This window comes from Oryzias latipes, chromosome 12, assembly GCF_002234675.1.
Source record: "Oryzias latipes chromosome 12, ASM223467v1".
In the NCBI taxonomy this organism is placed as follows: domain Eukaryota; kingdom Metazoa; phylum Chordata; class Actinopteri; order Beloniformes; family Adrianichthyidae; genus Oryzias; species Oryzias latipes.
Genome location: NC_019870.2, coordinates 12,807,430 through 12,833,051, shown reverse-complemented (window position 1 = coordinate 12,833,051; position 25,622 = coordinate 12,807,430). Strand labels below are relative to the sequence as shown.

The following is a 25,622-nucleotide window of genomic DNA, read 5'->3' as shown; positions in this document are numbered from 1 at the left end:
AACTCAGCTGATTTCTTTTTATCGAAGACCAAATGTGACATTAATGGACAATAATTTGGTGCCAAACTGCATGAAAAAGAACGGAATTTTTTTCTAATTTGGAATAAAAAATAAATATTTGTGAGGATGGATATTATTTCAAGATGTGCTGCACAAGATACACTGTAGTAGTAACTCCATACCACAAGGAGGTGCTAATGTAGCTATAACACGCTTTTAAGACGCCAAAGAAGCAAGTGGAGGAAAGTTTTGTGTTAGCATAATATGCTGTTTGGTTGGCATTTATTACAAGTTTATAGGGTAATCATTTGTTAATTTAAAAACAAAAACAAAGATTCAATAACTACGTACACCATTTTTTTTTGCATTTTTAAACTTAAATCTGACTTAAACGAGTGTGAAAGAAGCCATAACCAGAAGAGTTGCGGTAACAGCATGGCTCTTGATATGAGATTACCGACTGTGAGGAAAACGGTGTCTCTGTCAGCTTCCGCTTTCGACCGAAAGGATCTCGTTGTTCCCGGAGACATCATCACTTCGGACACAGGTTTTATGAGGTAGGTTCTGCTTGCGTTTTGGAACACGTGTTTGATACCACGCTGATGTAGTACGGTAAGCTACATGCTAAAAAGAAACTCAGAACACACCAGAACTTATTTAGATGTGTCTTTGATCTGATGGAATACTGATGAAGGATAAGAAATTACATCTTTACATGATTTTAATAAACCATAACTACAATTTGTCGTTTTCTAGGGGGCATGGCACTTATGTTGATGAAGAAAAGCTGACAGCTTCAGTTGCTGGAGAGGTGCAGAGGGTGGACAAACTCATCTGTGTCAGACCACTGAAGACCAGGTGAGTGTGAAGGACAAAAATCTTCAATGTTTATGAACAATAGAATTGGTTGGTGGATTGACCCATTCAGATCGGACTAGCCCCACTTTTGCAAACATTCTTTAAGATCATTTGTGCGTCATTTTAGATTTAATGGCGAGGTTGGAGACGTTGTGGTCGGCAGAATTACAGAGGTGAGTTATTCCAACTGTTCTCTAAAAAGGCAAAACGAGATAACAATTTTTTTTGTTGTTGGATTCATTGTATCTGTTTTTGCTAATAATCTTTTCAATCTGTTTGATTTGATGGTTATATACAGGTGCAGCAGAAACGTTGGAAGGTGGAAACCAATTCCAGACTGGACTCTGTCCTCTTGCTGTCATCAGTAAACTTGCCTGGAGGAGAGCTGGTGAGACAGAACTGTGTTGTTTAACGAGAGAGAAGCGTTACAGGATGAGTTGAACTGCATGCTCTTTTTTGTTGTTGTTTTGTTATACAGAGGAGGAGATCAGCAGAAGATGAGCTGACCATGAGAGAATATCTTCAGGAGGGTGATCTCATAAGTGTACAGAGGATTTTCTAGTCTTTTTGCCAACATTTCCCCCTCATAGTTTTTGTCACTAAAGACTACTTTGCTGTATTTTCTCACTGTTTTTAGGCAGAAGTGCAGTCTGTTTTTTCAGATGGAGCCTTGTCATTACATACTCGCAGTTTAAAATATGGAAAAGTAAGTGCACAGTGTTACTATGTTGATATCTCCTTTTGGTAAATTTTACAGAGCTGTTTCCCTGTTGTTGTTATACATGTTGAATAAATTTGTGTTTCTGGCCATGTTCACACTGCAGGCTGAATCCAATTTTTCTGCCCCTATGCGACCTGTGTCTGATCTTTTTATGACAGTCTGAGCGACACAGATCAGATCTTTTCAAATGCGACCTCCGTCTGAATGGCCAAGCCACATGTATCCGACCCGTAAGTCATTATTCTGCGTTGAAGTAGGCGGGAACAAGAACATGAACATCAACCATGCCGGACGATGCTGGTGAGACCAGTCATTGGAAGGCAAGCAAGGTCACCGATTGGATTAAAATTTGGGGTGACAGCTCTATTCAGGCCAAACTCGAGGGCTCTTATCGCAACCGGGCGGTTTTTTGAAAAAAATTCCAGCGAAATGGCCGAGCGTGGGGTTGAACCTTCCTGGCAATTACTTTTTTTTCCCCTTTCTGACCGTGGTCAGAAGCGCGGGGGACCGAAGGCGGATCCTCCTTTGGGCGTTCATTTCCCCGTTCGGACCCTCAGATTCTCTAGAGCAGTTTAATAAAGAGTCAATAGCAGCCTTTTTTTATTATCGTTGTCCTTCCTCCGTAACACACAACATGAATGCGCACAGCGCAGTAGGGAATGCTGCGCTGCACGTGCTCTCTCCTCTCTCTTACACACACACACACGTGCTCGCGCGGCCCCAGCACATACACATCCCCATTCCACCACAGTGGGTACAGACGATCCTGGCTCCAATGCCTTCTTAAAATGAGAAGATTGTAATTGTGCTGGCTCCATCTTGAAAATAAATGTAAACTGCAAAAAGAGCTCCGCTGTTGACAACACTGTAGTTGACATCCATTGCTAACGTTAGCTACTTCCGCAAACAACGAGTGATGTCGTTCCCCGTTGAGTACTCTTCTGCGCATGCGGGTCACTTCTGGGTCATTTCACGGTCACACAGGAAATCACAAAAGTTCGCATTTAATTGGAAATGTGAACAGCCTTGCAAGAACATCGGATTTTTTCTAAAAAATCAGAATTGAGCATTAAGCCCTGCAGTGTGAACGTAGCCTATAGGTACCGGTATATCATTTTTTTTCTTTTCTGGGTCTCTGTATTCTTGTTAGCTGGGTCAGGGAGTGCTGGTGCAAATTTCACCTTCTCTGATCAAGAGGCAGAAAAGTCACTTCCATAATCTTCCATGCGGTGCATCTGTTATCCTTGGCAATAACGGCTTTGTGTGGTTGTATCCCACACTGGGACAACAAGAGGAGGAAGCTGGAGGTTTCTACACCAGTCTTGAGGTAACTTTGTAGGTTTATAAATATTTTATGTTTCAAAATGATCAAAAAGTGTCATCTAAAAAGTGTTAATTGTTTTAAAAATATTTTAACTGATTGAGGCTTAGCTTTGATTCCCATTCTCTGGCTTTTGCTGTGTCATCTGAAGAATCCTTATTGAATGTATCTTTTTCTTTGCACCATTGAATCATCCACCCCATCTAACCCCATCTCCCCTCACACCAATCACCCTCATGTCCTCCTTTATTACATCCATAAACCTCCTCTTTGGACTTCCTCTAGGTCTCTTTCCTGGTAGCTCCAATCTCAGAATCTTTTTACCAACATCATCATTGTCCCTCTTCTTAGTGTGTCCAAACCATCTCAATCTACTTCTCTGCATTTATCTCCAAAACATCGAATACAAGCTGTTCCCCTGATTTTTTTTTCCTTCCTAATCCTATCCATCCTCATAACTCCAAAAGAAAGCCTCGGCATCTTCATCTCTGCAATCTCTAGCTCTGCCTCCTGTGTTTTTCTCAGAGCCCTTGCCAAGACTGAGGCTGCTCTAACCAATCGTTTGCGCCTTTCTGTTCATTGTTGCTGAGGCTTTTAAAAAAAATGTAATATAGCTAATGTTGTGAATCTTTAAGCTTTAACTGATATTCACTCTACCTCAATCACAGTTCTTTGCTGATGTAAATCAACTCAAAACTAAGATCGTCTTTGAATGATAGTCATTTTGAAAATGATATGTTATTCTCCTGCTTCTGGTAGATTTCCCTAAACTAAACTTAAAAAAAAAATCAATTTGTGGTCTTTTTCTTTGCAGCCTGTTAGCCTGTCAGATCGAGAGGTGATTTCACGGCTGAGGAACTGCTTACTGGCCTTGGCTGCACACAAAGTCCTTTTGTACGACACCAGTGTTCTCTATTGCTATGAATCTTCCCTGCAGCATTCGGTAGGAAACCAAAAGTTAAAAAAAAAAATACCCATAATATTTCATAAACCGTGTCCTTTTTTCTGATACGATGAAATAAAAACCTTGCAGTGATTATACTTTTTGTTTTTGCAATAAATTGCGCCATCTGGTGGTGACATAATAAATCGGCCTGGAACTAGGAACCTTCACATTTATTTGTATTTGCAGAATGGAACAGACATTATTTATTGAAATAAACAAATCAGATATAAATATATGTTTTTAATTTATTCTGAGAAATGGTAAATTTATGAGCAATTCGTGTATTTTGGTGAAATGCATGTAACTATAAATGTTTCTGGACTTTTACAAAACGATAACAACCTGTTTTAAAGATTTCCCTTTTCCCTGCCTGTAGGTCAAGGACATCTTAAAACCCGAGGTGATGGAAGAGATTGTCATGTTGACCCAACAGAAGCTGCTGGAACAGGAAGGATAAAAGGCTAATGCTAAAACCACATCCAACAACGGGGCCACCATCCACTTATCCAAAAATTAAGTTTAGTTGTCTTCTATGAATCAAAGTGAGGTGCTCAGAGATCACATTCTTTATTTGATATCAAACATTAATAATGCATATAACCTGAATGAAAATTAAAATGTTGTCCACATTTGTAAATGCTCGGTGTGACATTACATTGTGATGGTTTTGTATAAAATAAAATTTCAGTCATTTCTGTATAGTTCTCATCGTGGTCTGTATTGATAAAAAACAATGAGTACATTGAATCAATTAACCTATAAGAACCCATGGTGGACATAATTGTAACAAAATCATCAAAAGTGTGTTCTTTGGTCCACTTGGATTTTTGTATATTCAAAATAATTTTCGTTTGAAGGAAAATGGGTCTTCAGGGTTAATGTTAGATCTTAAAATAAATCTGATTATTTCACTCTTCATTAAATGTTAAATTAAATATTGTTAAATGTTTAGCAGCATTTTGGTGCTTCATGCTTCTACTAACTTAAATACTTTTTTTTCATAACAGTCTGAATCATTAGCTCTCAAGAAATGTTTTTTATTTTAAACAATAAAAAAATGAAATTCAATTTGCTACATAAAATATTTATTAGTTGGAACATGGCCTACATTTCCCTTTTTATGTACTAATTTTTGAAAATTCATTAATTGTTAGTTTTATATGCAGGATTTAATTTTTTTTCTCATAGTTGTTTGATAACTAAAAAAAATGTTCTACTCTAAGACAGGTTAATAAAAAGTGACTTTATTTATATAAAAGTGTGCAATCACCTTTGTTATTCCTGAATGTTTTTTCTAACCAACCTTGTATTCTTTTAAATGAAGAAAGCTAAAAAAAGAATTCGATTTATCCCTGCTGGGATGGCTTTTCCCCTTCTGTTTCCCTTCCTGCTCCTCCAGCAGAATCCAAACTCGTGCGCTTCCCTCATTTTTTTTCCAAACTTTATTGATCATAACATTAAATTTACAAAACATAACATCAAGGAATAAAATAGATCAGCATCAACAACTATTGTCATCATTCCAAACTTATTCAACCACAGCAAGTAACAAACGTAGCAGAAACATATCAAAAACGTGCGCTTCCCTCATGGTTTTTTTTTTTTTTTTTTGCGCTTCCCTCATGGTGCTAGCCCACGCTGAGCTCGTGACGTCACACGTAGCCCCACCCACATATTTCTGTAAACCACCTTACGTATGGAAGTATGGCGGTTCCAGCGACAGAACTGGAACTCGGCCAAAGTTTACTGCTCAGGTTTTCACGTGAAAGTGATGAATAAGCACGCAAGCATAGAGCTCGCTAGTAAAGGGCACGGCGGCTGGGAATTCGGGAGAAAATCTAGGAGACAGAGTCGTCTGGCCCTCAGAGTTCCCTCAACTTCGCCTACAAGTGGCTTTAGAGACGCGGGGGGAGACGCTCCACAAAACGGGAAGAGTGGACGCGGAAGTTTGAAACACACCAACAAGTGCTTTGATTTTTGGTTACAGAGTGTGAAACTGCGGTCACGGGACATGTTTTGGTGAGATAATGAAGTGGACTTGACTGCGGTTACCAGCAGAAACCAACCGTTGACTGTCCGGCGTGCATAGGGGTCTGGCGCTGCTTACCACCAGCAGAAGTTTGGTTAGCTTATGGCTATCGTCAACATTAGCTGGAGCTAACCAACAGTGTCAATGTTTTCATGTAAGTTTACCTCACATTTAAACACTTATCAACGTTTTATTTTTTAACTGTACAGTTTTATTAGAGTCAAAAACAAAGATGTCGTTGTCACAAAGTTGTTTATAGTTAATTAAACCACGTATGACACTAGTTTACATTATTGTGCTCGAAAGATTAAGACTAAGATAGTCGAGATAAACAACATAAGGTGTCGCTTTTCTTTAGTACTGATAAGCAAATGTATTTTCAGTATTTGTAGTTAGTTATGTGAAGCTGTAACTAAACCGAGACTAACCCAACACTATTATTTTGAGGCTGTGATTGACGTTAAACAATTTAGAAAAGTAGTTGTTCGAACCCTAAACCTAACAAACTTGAGGAAATACTTTCAATTTAACTCTCAACTTCTACAGAACAAGACATTTTTGAGCAGTTTTAACATTAAAAAGACACTTATTCTAAATTATAATTAATTTAATCTTTTGATCTGATTGGTCAGGCTCTAAAATTATTTTTTTAATCTAGATTATTATAAAATGCATTTCATGTTATTATTTAACATGTGGTCAGGTCTAATACTTTTTACAGAACAGAAATAGTCTTAAAACAACTCCCAAAATTGAAAGTTTGTTGGCGTATTGCTTAAAAGACATTTTTTTACAAGCTTATTTGTCATTTCTTTATTTAAAAAAAGTTTGATCAGATAACTTTGAATGCTGATTACTGTTGTTTACGTTTCTGCAGATTCCTGTTAGGTCCCTCATATGTCGTCTGAATGCATAAAAAAACTGAACCCTACTGGAGTAACACAGACTTGTGCAGGAGGCCTGCATCACCAATACTCCAGGAGAAGACAGTGTGAGCCCGGAAAGAGGCTCCTGTCTTCTCCAGATCCCGCCATTGCCGCTCAGCAAGCTTTCTAACCGACTCCGTCCGACTTGGATAGTCCCGGCTGCAGCCTGGCACCCTGCCCTTATGGGGCAGCAGCCGGGAAAGTTTGTCGGGGACCAAAGGAGACCCAGTCTTCCAGCCTTTATTAAGGGGGGAAAGAAGGACTTACCGCGCCATGTGAATCAGCCGATGAATGTTTTTGATTGGCACGGTAAGATCACAACCCCACTCATTTTTAAGGTAAAAATTCAGAGACAAAAAATACTGAAGGACAATCATTTGCTTTTTTCCACTTCCTATTGGCAATCACAAATTCTAGATATTAATGTCTGCATTCAATAGGCTCATGTTTTTTAATCAGTTTATATTTTAGAAGACTTTGTCTTGCGTGCACTAGCTTCAGCAAAATCTTTGGCAGAAAATTTAGGGGATTTGACATCTTTGTCATTGATTAAAAAGCTGGCAAAACAATCCATGCAACCTGAGCAGAAAATCAAATCTATGCAGCTTCAAAATCTGATCCAAAGGTATTTTACCAAACTTTTTAACCTTAAATTTACCTTTTTAAATGCAAATTCAATTGCAAATGCATTTTCCTGCAGATAAATTAACCTGGATGACAAGTTTGTGCTTAGTTTGGCCTTATATGATATAATTATTATTGGATTAATATTTCACAGATGTTTCAAAGTTCCCTGAGAAAATAAAAGCGTTTTCTCTCACATCAACTTCCATTACGGTGTGATCAATGATATGCCACTTTGAAAATGTTGTGCCTAAATCAAAAGTGTATAGGGATGTTTAAAACTCAGTCATAGATATGTAATTAAATATGAAGCTTACTTCAAAGCATTTTACAACATTATCCAATACAACCTATTGCTGAATATAACATAAAAACCTTTGTTCTTAAGCTAAAAGCTTGCTTGTCAGTAAAATGTTGACTTAAAACCTTATTTAAACACTTTTTCTTGTGATTTTTAAAATGAAAACATTTGTGCTTGTGATTAGGATTTACAATCATCATTTTTTTATGATCTGAAAAAGAGTTTACAACTGTGCTCCAAATGTACCGGATGCAATCTGATTAAAAATTGCAAATTATTCATTAATGTGGAGGACTAAAGCCCCTTTGGATTGATTTTGAAATTAAAAAAAAAAGCTTGATAGTTAGAGTGGGAAGGGAAAGAGGAAGAAGATGGAATGAACAAATTCCATTAGGAAAAAAAAACAGGGATTTTGTGGGCTTTTGGCCACAAAAGCAGAGCAAAATTAAATGCAATTTAAACCATTTCTGTCATTAGTATTTTGAAGGAGTATGAAAGCTATTTTAGCGTGCGATCATGCTCAATGATACCATCTCTGTTTTCTTATGTTATGTCCGTGTGTGATATAAATACATGTTAGTGATTGTTATAAGGTACAGTTTGTACAACCATGGCAACTTTTTTCCAAGTAGCAGTACTATGTTCAGGGAGTCCGAAGCTTGTTTTACATGATCTTTTCCTAAAGTATTTTCAGTACTGTTCTATTTGATTACTGGTCAATTCTTTCCATGTACCAGCATGCAATTACAATTGGAACCAAAGGTGTTGGAGTTTTTTTTCCTTCCAAACTTGGTGATTTATTAACGATTTGAACAGTTTCAAGTTAAATTTCAAGGTCTTACTGTTGCTGAGCTGAAACTGCCATGGTCAATGTATCACCAAGGAGCACGGTGCAGATTTTCTTTTAGAGGGCTAGACTTGCTGCTTTGGCCGGAGCACCTCACCATGACGTGGAAACCTAGTAAGACAATATCCAAAGAATCAACACTGAGGTCTCCGTTGGAGATGTTTCTCCTAGAGTGAGCTGGACAGGGATTTTTATTGACTTTGAAAATATAATGGGTTAGTTAGAGCCTCAAATTTTGCTCTTGTGCTGCAAAAGAAAACCTCTATGATTGGAATATAAGCTGTCTTTAGGTAGACAGCTTATAGTTTTATCATTTTTCAGCTGTGATTTGGGATCAATCATTAATAGAAGTTAGTATCTTTAATCCTTTTCCTTGTTAATACTAAAGGCGAAGTGGAAACTTTTGATTTTCAATATATTTTTGCCAAATATTGTCATTTATAATTCACCTGTATAGTTTATGTAAAATGAAACGAAGATGTGAACAAAGAACTGAACGTTTTTGGAACCACAACAGTTACAAAAGAAATTGCACTGGGGAATCAAAGGCAAAAAATATCAGGAAATTGCAGCCATTTTGAAACCAGAATTTAGTAATAGAGAAAGTCCTTCATCTTGATATCAAAAAGTTCACCTACAGGGCATCCATGACGGCCTTATAGATCTGTTCAGATGGCAATGAGATTTTGATTTAGAAAACCTCTCTCTGAATTCAGAAAGATAATGTCCTTAGAACACCAGAGCAAGTGACCAACAAAAGAACAAACGAATCCCACTACTAACTTTCTTTTAAAAAATGTCACTTAAAATGTTTAACGTTTAAAAATCAACCAAATTTAATGTTGTGTTCAGGCCAAATTTATTTCAGCTTTACAAAAACAAAGCCATAAACTTAGAGTCAAACCAGAACACTTGAGTTTAGCAGAAGCATTCGTCTCTGCATGAACACTTTGCTCTGATTCAGTCTTGTGTAACACACAGAGGGACAGTACAAGGGAGGTCAGGAAAACAGAGTGAAAGCCGTTTTCGGTAAATGGGTTGATTTTTTTTTTTTTTTTTTTTTTTTTTTTTTTTTTTTTTTTTTTTTTTTTTGTAAAGGGTGGGTGAAGGGGCATATACCCCCTCTCCCCTTTTTAGTCGTGTTTCTCCTCTGACAAAGAAGTTAGAATAGGGGTGAGTCACAGTGCAGGAGTGTAATATTTATTATTATGTATTTTATATTTTTTTTATGCTTTCAATAGGCTTTAGCTAGTTTTACAGTCAGTATAGCCTACACCAGGCTGCATCCCAGCTGGCAGGTTCAAACGTCTACATGCAGCTGTCTTGAAGAGAGCCATAGGCAGCATGAGGGCATGCAAAGACCTGCCTCTGCTCCCTACCTTCTCTGTTCTATTACGTGCAGCTTTATGATCTGGCTGGCTCAAAAACGTGGAAAGAGGCTAGTGTTTAATCTAATTTAGCCATGGCTCCCACCGAATGTGCAGCTGCTTCTTTAGGATGTTGCTCAGAAAGCTGGATCTTGTTTTTTAGGAGCCTTTATCTCTAAAAATATGACACTAACAATAAGGCAGAGAATGCCAACAGGACTGTTTTAGAATAACAAGCCTAAGCATGTCTGAATTTTTCATCTTCCCTGACTAAAATTTACTGGTGTGTTTGTAAATTCCTCCAAGATAAAATATTGTGAAGGTTATGATCGAGCTTAGCTTTTTTTTGGTCATTTTTTTTTAATAAAAGAAACATTTATTGGAATGCTTGTTGATGTGTAGAGAGTAAAAGTCTATATGAAGCAGTTAAATACAAGCCATGCCTTTCTTTTCTTCATTTTAGTAATTTGTTTAAAGCATTTGCAGGTCAGAGAACAGCCGTGACAAAGTGCTAAAGACAAAAGGACACACAACAGTCATTTGAAATGTGTTAAGGGTCACATTTTTTAATAACCCGCTCTAATGAAAATGTATTTTTGGTGTTTTTAACATGTTCTTGTAGCAATTTTTATCATGATGGAGGTCACATAGAAAGAAAGTGAAGATTTAAATGGCACTCAAATTGTTGTTATTCAGGAGCAGACAAAAAAAAAAGCCTTTTTGAAAAAAACTTGTAGTTGTTTCGTAAAATCTACAATTGGCAAGCCACAAGCTCCCTGCTCAGCTCCTTTCTGATGTATCCACTTGCAGACAAATGCATCCATAGACAGCATAGCTTCACGGTATGTTTTTGCTTTTTCTTATCGCTGGCATCTGGCTGAAACTATATGGCTCAATATAGCTCAGATTTTATCCGCCATTTTTTGTTGCACCGGTAATGTTAGGTTGGGGTTGTGAGGCTCTGTAAGCCAGCGGGACAGAGTGTAAAGAAAGAGATGATGGGAAATGAGCGCAGGCTCACTCCAAGCTAATTGTCCAGCCCACAATTCGGAAGCAAATTTCTACTACTGCTACTCTGTAGAAACTACCTCCAAGAAAACAACAGTTTATAAATTTTTAATTTTGGCTAAAAAAACGGCATAATCATAATCAAACGTCTGTTGGGAAAACTTTAATAATGGAATAAAAGATGAGTGGAGTGGCCATACTGTGACCCATCTACTCTTGAGAATAGTGTCACAAGTTCTCCGTACAGCAATTCTGAGCTAATCAATAGCTGCTCCTGATGTTGCTGTGCTCAGTTAACTTCACTGCAACCTTTTATAACTGGATTTTTTTCAATAAGCTTGTCCAGATACAGAAACCTTTAATTAAGGAAACTAAAAACCTTTTCATGGCCAAAACCAATACTTTAGGAACGAGGCACAGCACCTGCTGTTTGTCTTTTGCTAGAGTAACTATTGAATAAAAAATGACATCTTTATTGATTTAGTTTCTACTATAATATAGTAATGTTCATGACTTCACATAATATTTAGTTGACTTTTTTTTTTTAAAGGTAAGCTAAACACAAAGTCTGGTTGCTTAGCAACCTGACGTTGGGTGTAAAACAGTTACGTTATTCTCCGGTTGTGTAGACCTACTATCTAATGTCTCAAATCTGAAAACATGCACCCAGATTAGGTTAGCCAGAAACGCAGATTAGGATATGCTTTGTTGAGTGAAAAAGATGTTGCTACTTTAACATATTTCTGAGAGTAGAGGAATGTCGTCTTGGCCTCACTGTTGAGTGACACCATCTTCTTTCTGTGTTTGTATGCGATTAATGTAGCAGCTGCAGGCACACAGTAAGTGAATCCGTTTCTCCTTTAGTTGCCATCTGGCTGGTTATTGGCTGGAACTCGAGGAATCTATACAGTCTAGACACCAAATCTCTTCCCGTGGTCCACGTGGGTCCTGAAGATGGGAGGAGGGTTCCGTGTGCATGTGTGTTTTGTGAGCAGTATTTCATGCTTGTGTACACACTCACAGAACAGGCGCCTCATGTTAATGCTCTTCCAGGCCAGCTGTTAAAGGCCGGGTGGCTGGCCTCCTCACTGTGGCAAAACACATCACCACATTTGGTGGGGCATGGATTCAGTGGAGTTCCCAGCCTTTATCAGGGTTTATCTATGCTTTTGGTCTATTTTGATTACAAGGTGATGCATTTCTCACACCTTAAATTTTGATCACTTGTTTTCCACTCTTATTTTCAACTGTTTTCCTCTTTTTTTCAATGTTTATCTATTAGATTTAAGGTCAAAACAGCAAAAGGAGGAAAAATCACAAGGACAGTTTTCATCCTATTAAATCAGAGTTTGGTGTCATTTTTAAAAAATGACACTAAACTAGGGTTACATATTTGAACAAAATCTTATAAATATACTGAGTGGATTAATTTGTACAAGACCATTTAAGTGTTTTCACTTGTGTCCCTGTTTCTGCTTTAATGATTTATTTAAATTTTACATGTACTGCCATCAAAGCAGTTTAAATATTCATTGGTCTTTCCAAAGTCTTTTGTTTTTCCCCATTTGACTCAGAAGAATCTTTGTTTTTTGCACATTTTTTTTAAATTTCAACACATTGGTTGAGTATTCGCTGTTTCAAACAGAACAAAAGCAGCAAAAAGTTCATCTGCAGGAGTGAAGTATGTGACTCTGTTTTATCTGCCTTTTACTTTCTATCATTGTTTCATTTTTCATTTGTCTTTTCTCTTTCATTTTTAAAAGGTACTTTTCAAAGAAGGAAAATTCGGGTAAATACAGATCAGTTTGAGGTTTAGAACTTGCTTCACTCAACTAACCACAACAAACATTGAGATCCATCTGATTAAACATTTCTAAGCAACATTTGTAAATGGTAAACTGTAATCTATCACCCATCATATGTTTTTTTTCTTATGTTTTTATTTTTTCCACATATCTGGTACAGTTTGGACCTACTTCATCTTCCTGGTATCTAGCCTGCCTTAGATAGATAAATATTTAATTGAGCAGAAATTGGACTCAATTTATCATTTTGTTTAAAATGTATTATCTATATTATGTACAAATTTATGGTATTTAATATAAAATCTCAGTTTAGGGTGCCACATGGTGTGCTTATTTGTGTGCTTTTTTTCGTGCCTAAAAATGTGTGTGAAAGGTTAGACATCGTGGCAGATGTCCACGGTCTGTTCTGCCTTTGTCCAAATCAGAAGAGGACAGACTCAAACTGATCCTTAGTACTCTGATTTTAACCCCTTCATGCCATATGTCAGTAATTCACAATTGACCATTAAATCCAGGACTTAATTTAGCATCACATTGAACACAGACATTGAAGAATATTTTATTTCAAGTTTATTTAGTTCAAATTATAGGCTTGTCTGTTTGATATACTTTGTGCTGAGTTACACAGATAGATATTTAGATTCATATTCCAGAGAGATGTTTGACCGAATCTGTACTTTTGCTTGGCTTGTTTTAGACTAAAAATCAACAACCTATTGAATTATATCAATTTAGCTTTAACTTTTCTTTTAAAGGCAGTCATTTAATTCTGATAAGAAACAAACCAAAACCGAGAGATTTGTTGTTTCCTCTTTATTGTACACAAGCAGGATGTATATTGGAGCAATAAAGTATTTGCAATTAGGTAGCAATTCTGCATGTTGCTCTCACCTGGTGGGGAACAAATGATCTTGAAAACAGTGAGAAACAACCTAAAACTACCTGGGGACACTGGCCAATGACCTGAAGAGGGCTGGAACCACAGTAACAAAGGTTTCTATAGTAACACACAACATCGTCATGGATTTAGAGTTCTTCTGCTTCAGTCACCACATGTCCAGACTCGTCTAGAGTTACCCAGAGACCATCTGGATGATTCAGAGTAGGACTGGGATAACGTTATATTGTCAGATGAGACCAAAATGAGGCTCCTTGGTATAAATGTCACTTGCCATGTTTGGAGGAATGCTTAGTTCCATCCTGATAACTCTGTACCCTCTGTGAAGCATGGAGGTGGGAACATCATGCTCTGGGGCTGCTTTTCTGCATAATGAACGGGGTGTTGATTTTTATGTAGGCAAAGGATGAATGGGGCTACATATGGTGAGATTTGGGGCAAAAACATCCTTCCATCAGTGCGAGCATTTAGAATAAAAAATAGTTGAATCTTTTAGAATAACAATGATCATAAACACACTGTGGCAACATAAAAGTTCTACAGGAAACCTTTGACCCCTGTCAATGCCAATTAGGGTTATATAACAGTATATTCCTCGATTCTAATATTTTTTACTTTCTGTCTGTCACTGTTGAAATGTATTTTTGAGCATGACAAACCTCCAGCACCTTTTTAGGATTTTGCAGAATCGGTGACGGCCCAAATCTTTTGTGTCCCACCATATAAAGTTCACACACTCCGAGAAATTCCAAATCGAGTTAAGAATTGTACTTGACAGTTAGTTACCACCAGCTTTTGGATGCATGTGCCCTGGTTCACACCAAAACAGAAAAAAAAACATTTCCATCTGTGCAACTCGATACCTAAGCAGGCAGCTGTAGACACAGCTGTTGTTTTCTCTTCAGACAACCTGTTACCTTGCATGCCAAAATGACGGATGTGGAATCGGCTGAAAAGTTTTTTCTTTTTTTGAAGACGGATTTGAAATGAGCTTGGGTCTTCATCTGCAAATTTAGCTAATTTTGCTTCCATTTTTATTTCCAATCCTGTTTGTTTGTTGAGCAGGAATACACAGAATCTCTGTATTTTACTTATGTGGCATGGGTGGAAGGATTATTTAATGCTGCTGTGTCTCTTTGTGTTGCAATAAACTCTGTTTTATTGTGCTGTAAGAAAATAAAAGGGGGCTTGTAGTGCTTTCTACATCTGGATCCACTTAAAGTAAGAGAAGCTCAAGTAGTTGCACCACTTCAGCTTAAAACCCAGAGTCGCTCATCAGTTATGTGTTTCTTCTTTTTTCTTAAGTTGGTATTCAGATATTATTTTAGCTTAGGTTGCATAAAAATGGTAAACTAAGGTTTCTCATCTCTGTCCATTTTTGTGCACGTTTTTTTTATTTTTCCAGGCTCTTACATCATTGTGTGCATTTCTAAGTGCTGTTGAAACTTTCTGAAATTAGTTGAGTAAACTCATTTATTCTCTTAAAGCTTTTTAAAAAATCTATTTGCTTTTTGGTTTTAATGTTTATACACTCATGAAGTAATGCAAAAAATCTACTTATATGTTTATGTTGTAGATTGAGGTCATAGTTTTATTGAAAAGTTATACCAAGTTATGGTAAAAAAATAAATATCTATATAAATAGATATATAGATATATAAACCACATTTTTACCCTCGCAAATGATCCTCCAACCCAGTTTGGCTTTTTTCTGGTATTTCCTCTTTTACAATATTATTTGAATGTTTATTACAAAATACTTTGGAGTTTAATGTAATTGTTTTTAGATTCATTGTTTAATTAATCATTGTTCCCATTTCAAAATCTGTGCCGACCATCGAAAAGGTGTTTTACTATTCTGAAAAAACTCCTGGCTCCTAGTTTTTTCTTGCATTTTAGTATTCACTCAGATTCCACATGCATATAAAAATAGTTAAAAACAGTTTGCTTATCTTCCTGTGTTTTTTGAAATTTTTCTAGCATCCATAACATTCAGATGACGGGATTTGTATTATAAATTCCATTCAATTGAATTCAAGTTCAAATTATTTATTTATATATAGAATTAAGTAGTAATTCTGGTAAAAAAAATAGTCACAGATAACCAGCTTAAATGTATTTAGTTTTCTGTGTTTGATCAAAAATGCATCCAGCTTTGTATGTCTTTAGTTTCCCACTATGTCTACATAGTTTTGTTTTTTATTATTACCAATGGCTGGTGCCTAACCTTGAACTCAGTAAGTGTGTTTTGAAGCATCTGTCCTTGTGGACTGCTCTGAGTGGAGAATTATGAGAGAATCTAAGCCCCTTAACCTTCACTTGGAGTGTGCACGTCTCAGACACGCTGGCTGCATTCTCCAGAGAGTAAACAGCCACATGTGCAAACACACATCCACACAGCAGATACACACAATACCTGCTTTACGAGTGTCTGAAATGTAGCTGCATTATGGTCAGGCAATTGTTTCAAGTGCTTGGTGATGAAGCACAACAAGGAAACTATAATCCATGTGTTTTACTAAATCACTACTTAGAATGTACAATGCTTCGTGTCAGTCCCTGTCTGCCATCGTTTTCCTTCCCTATAATTAGAAAGTTTGCTTGGTTTAGACGTGTTGTAATTCTTGTTTCATAGGGTAGATGAACCGGATTCATACTGAACATTGGCTGCCTTTAATTTATAACGTCGTTAGACAATGTGGTCATGTTTATGTTTGTAGTTCAACAGGAAAATTTAACCGCCATGAAACAATACAAACTTAAAAAAAATATGGTATCAACAAACAAACAAAGAGTTTAATCTTTATGTCAGTATTATCTACTACATTATTGTCCAATCTCCCAGTTTGGTAGTGTAGTTTTGGTCATTTCTTTTTTGAAAAAGGAGTCATAAAAGCACAAAAAGGCACATAAATTACCAAAAGTTTTCCGTATGTTTGATAGACTCGCCAAGCTGTTTGCATGTACTAGGTCCACGCTATAAAATCAAAGTGATTCTCCGATGAGCTCATTTCCAAACAATTCTTCGTGCTTCTCCATCTGCAACCTTTTTTCCTCTTGCCTCCACGTTTATAGCTCCTCCTCCCTGGCGCTTGTGCTCCCATCTCCCCAACACTTTGTGCCTGCGGTGAGGTAACAAGCCTTTCTCAGAGCTCAAGGAAGTTTTCATTTCTCAATTGGTTTTTGGGGAGGCGCACGAAAAAGATGTCCAATGTTTGCAATTCCTGCACAGCACAGTGATGCAGGGAGGAATAGGGAGTGCAAAGTCTGATCTAACAGTCAAGCCTACTCTGGAATATGTTGAAGCATCAAATTATTATAGATGGGTTTGATTAATCCCAGAACCAGTTGGGTCTGCAGACAGTTGTTTGGATGAGTTGGCACCAAAATGTTCATGTCTCCTCTTTGACTCAAACTTCATGTTTTTTTTATTTTTTATTCTTCTACTTTGTGGGATTCATTTTGCATGTGGTTCCTCTTTATGACTCTTAAACTTCAAAATAGATCCGACTCATTGGGTAATCTGCATGCTTGTAACAGAAATGCATGGATAACGAGGCCTGGTGTACCACAAAAACTCACGCACATGATGAAATACGCATCACATGAATGCCACTTGTCATTGTCGTCACTTTAGTAGTTTGCTCTTTACAAATCCTTTTTGGAGTGAAGTTTCACTTAAATCTGTGCTGCAAAAAAACTATCAATAAAAATGTAGTAAAAATTAGTTTTGTCTAATTTCTTGTAGTATTATTGAGAATACACATCAACTCTTCTGTATATTTATTTGGTAATTAACACATGTTTTTGTAAGGCTTTTCTTCTTTTTGCTATTTTTGTACTTGGCATAAACATTAATGCCAGATTACACATTAAAACCACATTATTACCTTAACAATTTAGAGTGTTCACCTAATGTTAGTCTGTTTTCTTGCTGTTTTTTTCTTTGATGAGTAAACGATCATATCTTTTTATACTAGCTTGTCTCTTATTTATTTAATTGCAATATATATATTTATACATTAAAATCAAACACAACACAACATGGATGGTGTGATGGCTAGTAGTTACTTTTTAGTTGAATTTGCTTCTGAGATTCTTATATTTTGCCACCTCCATGGGTTTAATCAAGAAAAAAAGGTTTAGGTGACCGTGACAGGGCACAGTTTTGTGATAAACACTTAAATTGTATCGCTTATTTTAGTTCAACTGCTTCTAAAAAAATATTATTATGGTATTTTTGCCAGTTGTTCTTGTTTCCTGAAATCACATACGTACTTTTATTCTGTGAGGAGCACACGCATAAGTCTTCTGTGTTTGTCATTTGTACAGAAAATTGTCGAACTTAGTCAGCAGGCTGCAGCTGCTCTTGTGACGGAATTAGTTTCAAAGCAATAAACATTGCGCATATAAGGCCTTACCTTGAGCTGAATAAATTCCAAATGCGTGACATTTCTAATATGAATTAACTAATCATTTTTGGTGTATTGTGTGTTTTAGAAGTCTTTTGGTATTTGTTTAATCACAAATCGGTTTCGGTGTCTTATTATATGAGATAATATTCTGCAAAGATTCATTATGAGTAGCTTTAGCTACAAATACATAAGCAGTTGTTGTCTGTATGACATTAGACGTCCTCCGTCAATGTTGTTAAGGTGAATTTTGGTTGGCCCACTTTATAAACTAGCTTCTGGTGGAGTTTGCCTTCTTTTAATTACTCTGTTATGAGAGATTTCACCAGAACGTAGACCAATGTTAATCAGACAAGAAAGCATAAACTGGCCCAACACAATAGTCGATCCCTCAGAGTTTAAAAAGCGTGGAGACTGAAGAAAGAGGGAAAAACCATGGCTGAGGAGAAACAGAAAGGGGGGGGAAGGGTTGAAAAGTTTAGGGAGGAGCATGTGATGGCTGCAGCAGAAAAAGAAGATAAATATTTCAAAACGATTAAGCTCTGGGATGTTAAAAAGACACTTTTGTCCACACGTCAAGCCTGAAAGTTTGACGTTGTTGAGGTGCTGTTCATATTTCTTCCTGAAGTGTGTGGCTCTATGCGTGGGTGTTTTTTGTGTGTGTGCGTGGTAACTGTCTCTCCCTCCTCCTCCTCCTCCTCCTCCTCCTCCTCCTCCTCCTCCTGGAGGTGGGAGGGCTCAGCTGATGTCATTGAGGGCAGCAGTTTGAGCCTGAAAGAGGCCCTTTGTTGGCAGTTGTAGCACGAGTGTTCCCTCTGCCTCAGATACACTGCCATACGCGAATTAGGGAGAGGATTGGCACCGCGAAGGCTGCCCTGCTGCCCACTCCACTGACAGATCTGCCAGCCTCCTGGACCCAAAACTCCATACCGAATTGGGATTTTTTTTTCTTAATCTCTTCAAGGCGGAATCGATCAAAAATCCTCAAACCAGAGAGAAAAAAAGATGGAGACACTCATAACAAAGAGTTGGTAGATTTCCCTTAAGTGCAAATGTTTTGTTTTTGATGTTTTTAAAAGTCGAGGCATGAGCGGATTCACAGCAGCTGGAAAAACTGGAAAGAGTTTGAAGCTCTTAGTTTTTTCTCATTGTCCTGCTTTGTTTTAAAATTAACTGTATTTTTAGTTCGTTCAAGTTTTTTCCGTTTTTTTGGACAAATGTAGACGATAAACTTCAAAGAGGCATACCAGTTGAAAAAGAGACAAAGATTTCGTCTGGAAAGGAAAGAAAACAAATGAAAATGTTGGAAATATGCCTGAAATTGGTGGGGTGTAAATCTAAGAAAGGCCTTTCGTCATCCTCCAGCTGTTACTTAGAAGGTAAGGATATTTCACAAAGGTTGAATGCTTGAGTGCGATTGAAAGTTTTCTTTATGGAATGGAATTAAAGTATCAAAGCAAGGACGTCAGAAATGGAAGAGAAAAAAAACCTGCGGCTTGCAAAGGATTAAAGATTAGGTATCAGTACCATAGGTTTCAACAATGATTCCTGTGGAAACTGAATAATGGGGAGAGTAAAATGGAGAATATCTCTGGAAGAGGAGGGTGAGGGAGGCCAGACACTGGCTAGCTGCAGAGGAAAAAAGTGGAAGGGAAAAAAAAAGAGGAGAATACAAGGAAACCTGACTCCTGACCATGTCCCACTTAACTTTTGTTTATGAAGAGAGGGATTCTAATCTCAGTCGGCATTCTTTTTCACTTTTCTTCTAGTATTTGTTAATTGAAACTTGTTCACAACACTCATAATTGATGTAAAAAAAAAAAAAGAAGATTTGAACCTTAATGTGTTTTGTCAATAACATCTGTGTGGAACAATGATTTTTCTGACAAACATCTGATGTCCAGAGTCTGTATAAAGTAACATAATTACATTTAGCTGGCTTTTCTTTGAATTACCAACAATTGCAAAACCAGCTTATTTAATAAAAATAATTCTCCTTGTTTGCTCCACGTTATGTCAAGGAAAATAAAGTGTTTCTATGTTAAAACTTCAAGTTACAACAGATACCTATAGTTATGCACTCTCCCATATTAAAACAGGGCATTCTTTCCTTCTGTATACGCTGTTTGGTCTGGAAGAGTTCACATTTTTTTCATGCTTTGTTCTACTTTCATTTGTCGTCATACCTACTCTTTCAGTGGAGAATAGATGATTTGGATTAAAAGACCCACTTCGATAAAAATAGTGTTTTTGGTGTTTTGAATGTGGTCTTGTGGCAGTTTTCTCATGTCAGAGAAGATATATAAAGAAAATTAAGCTTTTCCGCTGTATTTCTTTAGTTGTGACATAGGCATTACAATCAAGCCTCCTGCTCCGCTCCATTCTGATGCATCCACTTGTAGACGACTTGAACTATGAATGCTTTCGTTTTATTTGGCTGGCGTCTTGCTCAAAACTGTTCGGCTGGATAGCACTAATATTGCCTGCCATTTTTCTAGCACCGATAATGTTAGGTTGGGTGTTCGTAAGGAGCTGTAAGCTAGCAAGACAGCGCATAAACAATGGATAATGGGAAATGGGAGAGGGCTTACTTACGCCATCAGTCCTGCCTACAACTCAAGAGGCGAATTTCTATTGAACTTCTTCTGCTCTAGAGGACAGAAATTATGTTCTAAAAAAAAAACTACACTGTTTTTTTTTTTTAATTTTTGGCTAAAAACAGCATAATTATAATTAAAATACCACTAGGAACACTTTAAAAGTAGATCAAAGTGCTATAATTATTTTTGACTCATGATATGAACATCTGGATCAGGAATAGAGGTTTCCCTTTTTTTTAATTCCAAATCACTAAACTATTTACATATTTGAAAGGATTCCTTCCCTCTGTTGATTGTTTGATCTGGGCCTAGCCTTTGTGCAAATGTGTTGTCACCCTCTTACGAAGAGCTGTGGTATTTGTGGCGGGTAAAGTGGATGTGTGGCATGGCGAGCTCAAGCGGTCGGCTCACGCTGTAGAATGTATTCAAGCTCAGAAAAGTCTGTAAGTCCTGCTTTATCTCAGGTCTACATCTTTTTCATTAGTCCCTCTTTGCATCTGGCCTCATCTGTTTTTCATTCTGCAACACGCACAACTCTCCGCCCCTGTTAGTGTTACCACAGGATAAACTGAAATTGAAACCATTGGCTGTTAGTTATAACATTCTCCAGCACCAGATTTAACTTCATTTATAACTTCATAACTTGACTTCATTTCATAAAGTGGACTCTTGAAACATTCTTTTAAAAAAAGTCAATGGAATTTGCATTTATGCAACTTTCTTTAACCCAACAGGAGGAATCTGGATCTTTTAATTACAGTTTTTCCACCCCTATTCTCATTTAAAAAAACAAAATCTGGCTCTGATGTTCTTTTATGCAGCAAGCCGTAAGATTTTTTACTTCTTCTTCTTGAAACTTTAGCCCACCAAAAGTTATTTTGCTCCACAAAACTTCATTAGGTATGTTCTGTCATGCTAAACGCCAAACAAAAGATGTTCAAAAAGCACTACATTTGGTTCTAATTGGCCCTGCATGTTAAAAGTTTCTAGAAGGCTATTTTTTTTTAACTTTTTAACTCAATAGTGCCTATGACTTCTCACCAAAATCATATAAAACCTCCTCAAACCTTTCACTTTCTCAATTTCTCCTATGTCCTCCCTTATCCAAGCAACTATGTCAGGATATTTTAGGTTTTAAACTTTTTACATTAAATCTTCCTACACTGATTTCTCTCTTTGCAAAAAAAGAAAACTAGAGTGGAGCTATGTACCGTATTTCTGAGAGATAGCTTTTCTTTTATTATTTTTAAGAAGATGTGGTGTGCCGTCCTGGGCTAAACTGTAAGCAAGCAGTACTTATGATCAGAACTAGCAGGAGAGCTCTTTGTTGGTTTCATGTTTAGTTGTATGATCTGGGTTTGCTCCGTTTGAGCTGCCGTAACACTGTGTTCTGTCATATAAGGAAGGACGACGCGGTGCCTTTTTATAGTTTTCTTGTTCAAGACACCAGACCGAGTGAGTGTAAGATTTAGGAGTGCAGTAAGAAAAAAAATCATCTTGCTTTTTTTAGAATATTTTCATCTTTATTTTGATATTAATATTATAGCAAGCATATCCTTTAATGAAATATTTTTTTCCAAAAAGGAGGCTGCAATATTCCTTCTTTTTATGCCCTTTCGTATACACCTGTAGTGTAATACGTAATTACACCTGATTTAAAAATGTTTTAAGAGTGCCTGCTACAGCTTTACTTGTGTCGCAATATGACTCTTGTAATGTTTCTAACTGGAGCTGCACCATATGAGGAAAACCTGCGATCCATGAACAAATAGCAAAACAAAAAACAACTAAAACATCGTTTCCATTTCACTGCAGCAGTTTCATTTAAATAAAAGTCAACATACCTTAAATTATACTCTTGACATCTACATAGGAGGCAGACATCTAACATGAAAGCTCTCCATTCGATTGGTCAATGACCTAAAGGGGTCCATACAATTGGTCAAATGCGTAAAAGGCTTTATTTGATTAAATACTTTATACATTGAAGGTAATTTATTGCAGTTTGCGCCATCTTTTGTGATACACATATCACACAAGCTTATATCACGACAACAATAAGTTTGTGATTTTCTTATTTTTATTATACAGGCTTATTTCTTACCAACATTAGCAATGCTCTTTTGATGACGCATCTCATGTCATTTGCAGAGGCACACGACAGATTTCTTAAGCTTTGTTAGCCTTTTCATTTTTTTGTGATCTGTGAATCCCCTTTAGATACAACTGTCTTTGACACATACCTTTGCACATAACTGAGCTGGGGAGAAGAGTGCAGCGCTCCAACTCTAGATGACGAAATGAAAGTAGATTCTTGACTGGTGCTGGAAGGGAATTCAACCCTTGTGTGTTGCCAAAGCAGTTCGGGGAATTTTTATTAATGCACACAGGCTTCCTGGGCTGAACACCTCCAAAGATCACAGCCAATCAGGGTAGGTGTGATGCTTTTGGATAATGAGGCTTACTTGCCAGAAGCTAATAAAATGCATCGGCATAGCTTACGGTTATCTTGTTGGTATTAAGATGATATAAACAATACCCCATTTTCAGTGTATGCAAGTGTTGGACTTAATTAAGTTGAGTTTCATCTGAAAGAAAGGAACTGGACGCCAAATCCTTGTTGTCCGTCAACCACAGGTCCACTGAGGCTTTTCTATAAACACGGTTGGATTGTGAAGTAATTGAGAAATCTGATGAGAGAAGACTGAGTGGATGACAGAGAGAACAAATTATTATTTTTCAAACAATGGCTCGCAGAAAACAAAGTCAGCATGAGTGTTTTTAAACAATAACTCGCATCTTTAGGAATTTTGACGTGGTAACGGTCCTATAATTTCCCAGCATGCCCATATAGCTCTGCAATAAAACCTTCAAATGTGGCACTTAATCTGTAGATAATTCATATCACTAGTCAGTCATTTATTTTTCCATTACTTGGGGGAGGAGGGAGGCTCTGTGATTCCATTTTGGATCTGTCTTATCCTTTTGAGGTTTTGATGGATAATTGTGGCTTCTTTAGGCTTGCTTCAATTATCTTAGTGCTTAATTTTAAACCGTCTTGGATCTCACTGGGGGTGTGAAGAAGCACTGTATTTAAGCCTGATTTTTTAGATAAAACACAATAGTCCTTCCCCCCTAATAATGGGGAGATTATAAAACTTTGAACTTTAGTTTCCAGTCTTAAAATTGCTATAATTCATAAAGTGTATGTAATTAACATGACTGAATGCCTTAGGTCTGTGCACTGTTTTACAGAACCCAAGAAGTTTCATGCTGAGACATATTCTCCTGGTTTAGTGGGGGTTATTTAACTTGCTTGGAGTATTATAGAAAGTTTTTGCTAAATAGAGTTAATCCAGGAAATGAAAAGTTGTGCTGACACAAATTCTGACAAAAATCCGAAATGGTCTTAAAGGCTTTGTAAGAACAAGCTAGAGGAGAGGTGAAAGAGCTTGTTGCACATTTTTAAGGGTTCTTGCAGAATCATCTGCACCCGCACTGCTGCAGATCCCACAGTGGCTCTTTTAGTCATGAATCTGTCTTGTTGCTGCCAATGTTTGAATGAAAGTTAAGTACAATGTAAGCCTTCTGCTAATGTTCCTGTCTCTGTTTGTCCTAGAAGCTCTACAGCGACCCGAGTTTGGTCTAGGAGATGCAGCCCGTTGGAACTCCAAAGAGAATCTGTTGGCAGGTCCCAGTGTGAATGACCCCAACCTGTTTGTTGCACTCTATGATTTCGTTGCCAGTGGAGATAACACACTAAGCATTACGAAAGGTAAGGAAAAACGCTTTCAGTTTAGTGTCTTTTGGCTTTGCCAACATTTAAAAGCAAAAAAAAAAAAAAAAAGTAGAAAGAAGTTTGGGAGATATGAATATGGGGATAACAGACAAGTAGGTTTATCATTCAGATAGGAAATGCTGTCCATTTCCCAGTTTTTAGATAGAACAGCTCTTCTAGGAAGACGTGACTCACACTAGATTGAATAGGATTCTTTTTCTGCTTCTTTGTTCTGGAAGTGAAATGGAGATAACACATGTCTGTAAAGTTGTCACTGCTAATGGGAATCTCCTTATTTGCATCCTCTGTGCTCCCCCTTCTGTCCTCAGTCCCATCAGACTCTCACTTCCTGACCATGCTCTCACACATGGGGCTTTTCCCACTGAGCACACTGTTGAACAATACTGCAGATGGATGACACAGACAAATGAAGGAAGGAGGGAACCTAGACTCCGGAATAAACAGGAATATGTCTGGAAAAACAAGACTTTCCATAGAAATGTAATACACCTCCGGGTTTTTTTGGGGGTTCATCTGTTGCGCCTTATGGTTTAACAGTTTTTATTTCACAAAAATGAAATGACCTTTAGTGGTTTTATCATTGAGATCTTTTCAATCCAAACTAGTCAGTTAGAGATTAACTTCATGGGTTTGGGTCAACAACATAACGTGGAATATAAGCCCTTGAATTCCAGATGAAAGTTTTATTAAAACGCCTGTTCTCAACCCCAGAGAACATGGACTATAATTGCACTCTGTTGCTCTCTCGGTTAGGAGAGAAGTTGCGTGTGCTGGGTTACAACCACAATGGCGAGTGGTGCGAGGCACAGACCAAGAACGGCCAAGGTTGGGTCCCATCCAACTACATCACCCCAGTTAACAGCCTGGAGAAGCACAGCTGGTATCATGGACCCGTGTCGCGCAACGCTGCCGAGTACCTCCTCAGCTCAGGCATCAACGGAAGCTTCCTGGTGCGAGAGAGCGAAAGCAGTCCCGGACAGAGGTCCATTTCTCTACGTTATGAGGGGAGAGTCTACCATTACAGGATTAACACTGCATCTGACGGCAAGGTAAAGACTGTATTTTGTTCCTGCGATGATGAGCCATCAAACTAATGTTCATCTTGTGTATCCTTTTCTCTTTTTGCATAAGGGCACTTTTATGATGAAAATGATTAATAG

General features: G+C 37.4%; 2 protein-coding genes across 3 annotated transcripts in view; both read left to right on the top strand.

Moving 5' to 3' along the window:
- The first annotated feature begins 196 nt into the window (after positions 1 to 196).
- On the top strand, positions 197 to 4,547 carry exosc2 (exosome component 2). Its single transcript, XM_004074770.4, has 9 exons — positions 197 to 557; positions 757 to 858; positions 986 to 1,031; positions 1,157 to 1,246; positions 1,337 to 1,402; positions 1,496 to 1,564; positions 2,730 to 2,906; positions 3,715 to 3,843; positions 4,223 to 4,547. The coding sequence occupies exons 1-9, from the start codon at positions 436 to 438 to the stop codon at positions 4,301 to 4,303; spliced, it is 882 nt and encodes a 293-aa protein (XP_004074818.1). The 5' UTR covers positions 197 to 435; the 3' UTR covers positions 4,304 to 4,547.
- A 935-nt stretch (positions 4,548 to 5,482) lies between these two features.
- abl1 (ABL proto-oncogene 1, non-receptor tyrosine kinase) overlaps positions 5,483 to 25,622 on the top strand; it is a 28,738-nt gene continuing 8,598 nt past the window's right edge. Inside the window, exons 1-4 of one of the 2 annotated variants that reach the window (XM_004074899.4) lie at positions 5,483 to 6,029; positions 6,753 to 7,110; positions 24,283 to 24,438; positions 25,216 to 25,511. In XM_004074899.4, the coding sequence (XP_004074947.1) occupies positions 6,984 to 7,110; positions 24,283 to 24,438; positions 25,216 to 25,511 (579 nt within the window). In that variant the 5' untranslated portion in view covers positions 5,483 to 6,029; positions 6,753 to 6,983. Of the gene's footprint in view, positions 6,030 to 6,752; positions 7,111 to 18,832; positions 19,443 to 24,282; positions 24,439 to 25,215; positions 25,512 to 25,622 lie in introns of those variants that run through there. The other variant, XM_011481783.3, reaches the window with a different exon arrangement.

Bases quoted from the DNA above. Each gene is read 5' to 3' on its own strand.
- exosc2 (XM_004074770.4), top strand. From the start codon at position 436: ATGGCTCTTGATATGAGATTACCGACTGTGAGGAAAACGGTGTCTCTG. The intron at 1,403-1,495 runs GTACAGAGGATT...CACTGTTTTTAG, and splicing joins AGGAGGGTGATCTCATAAGT to GCAGAAGTGCAGTCTGTTTT. The intron at 1,565-2,729 runs GTAAGTGCACAG...TATTCTTGTTAG, and splicing joins GCAGTTTAAAATATGGAAAA to CTGGGTCAGGGAGTGCTGGT.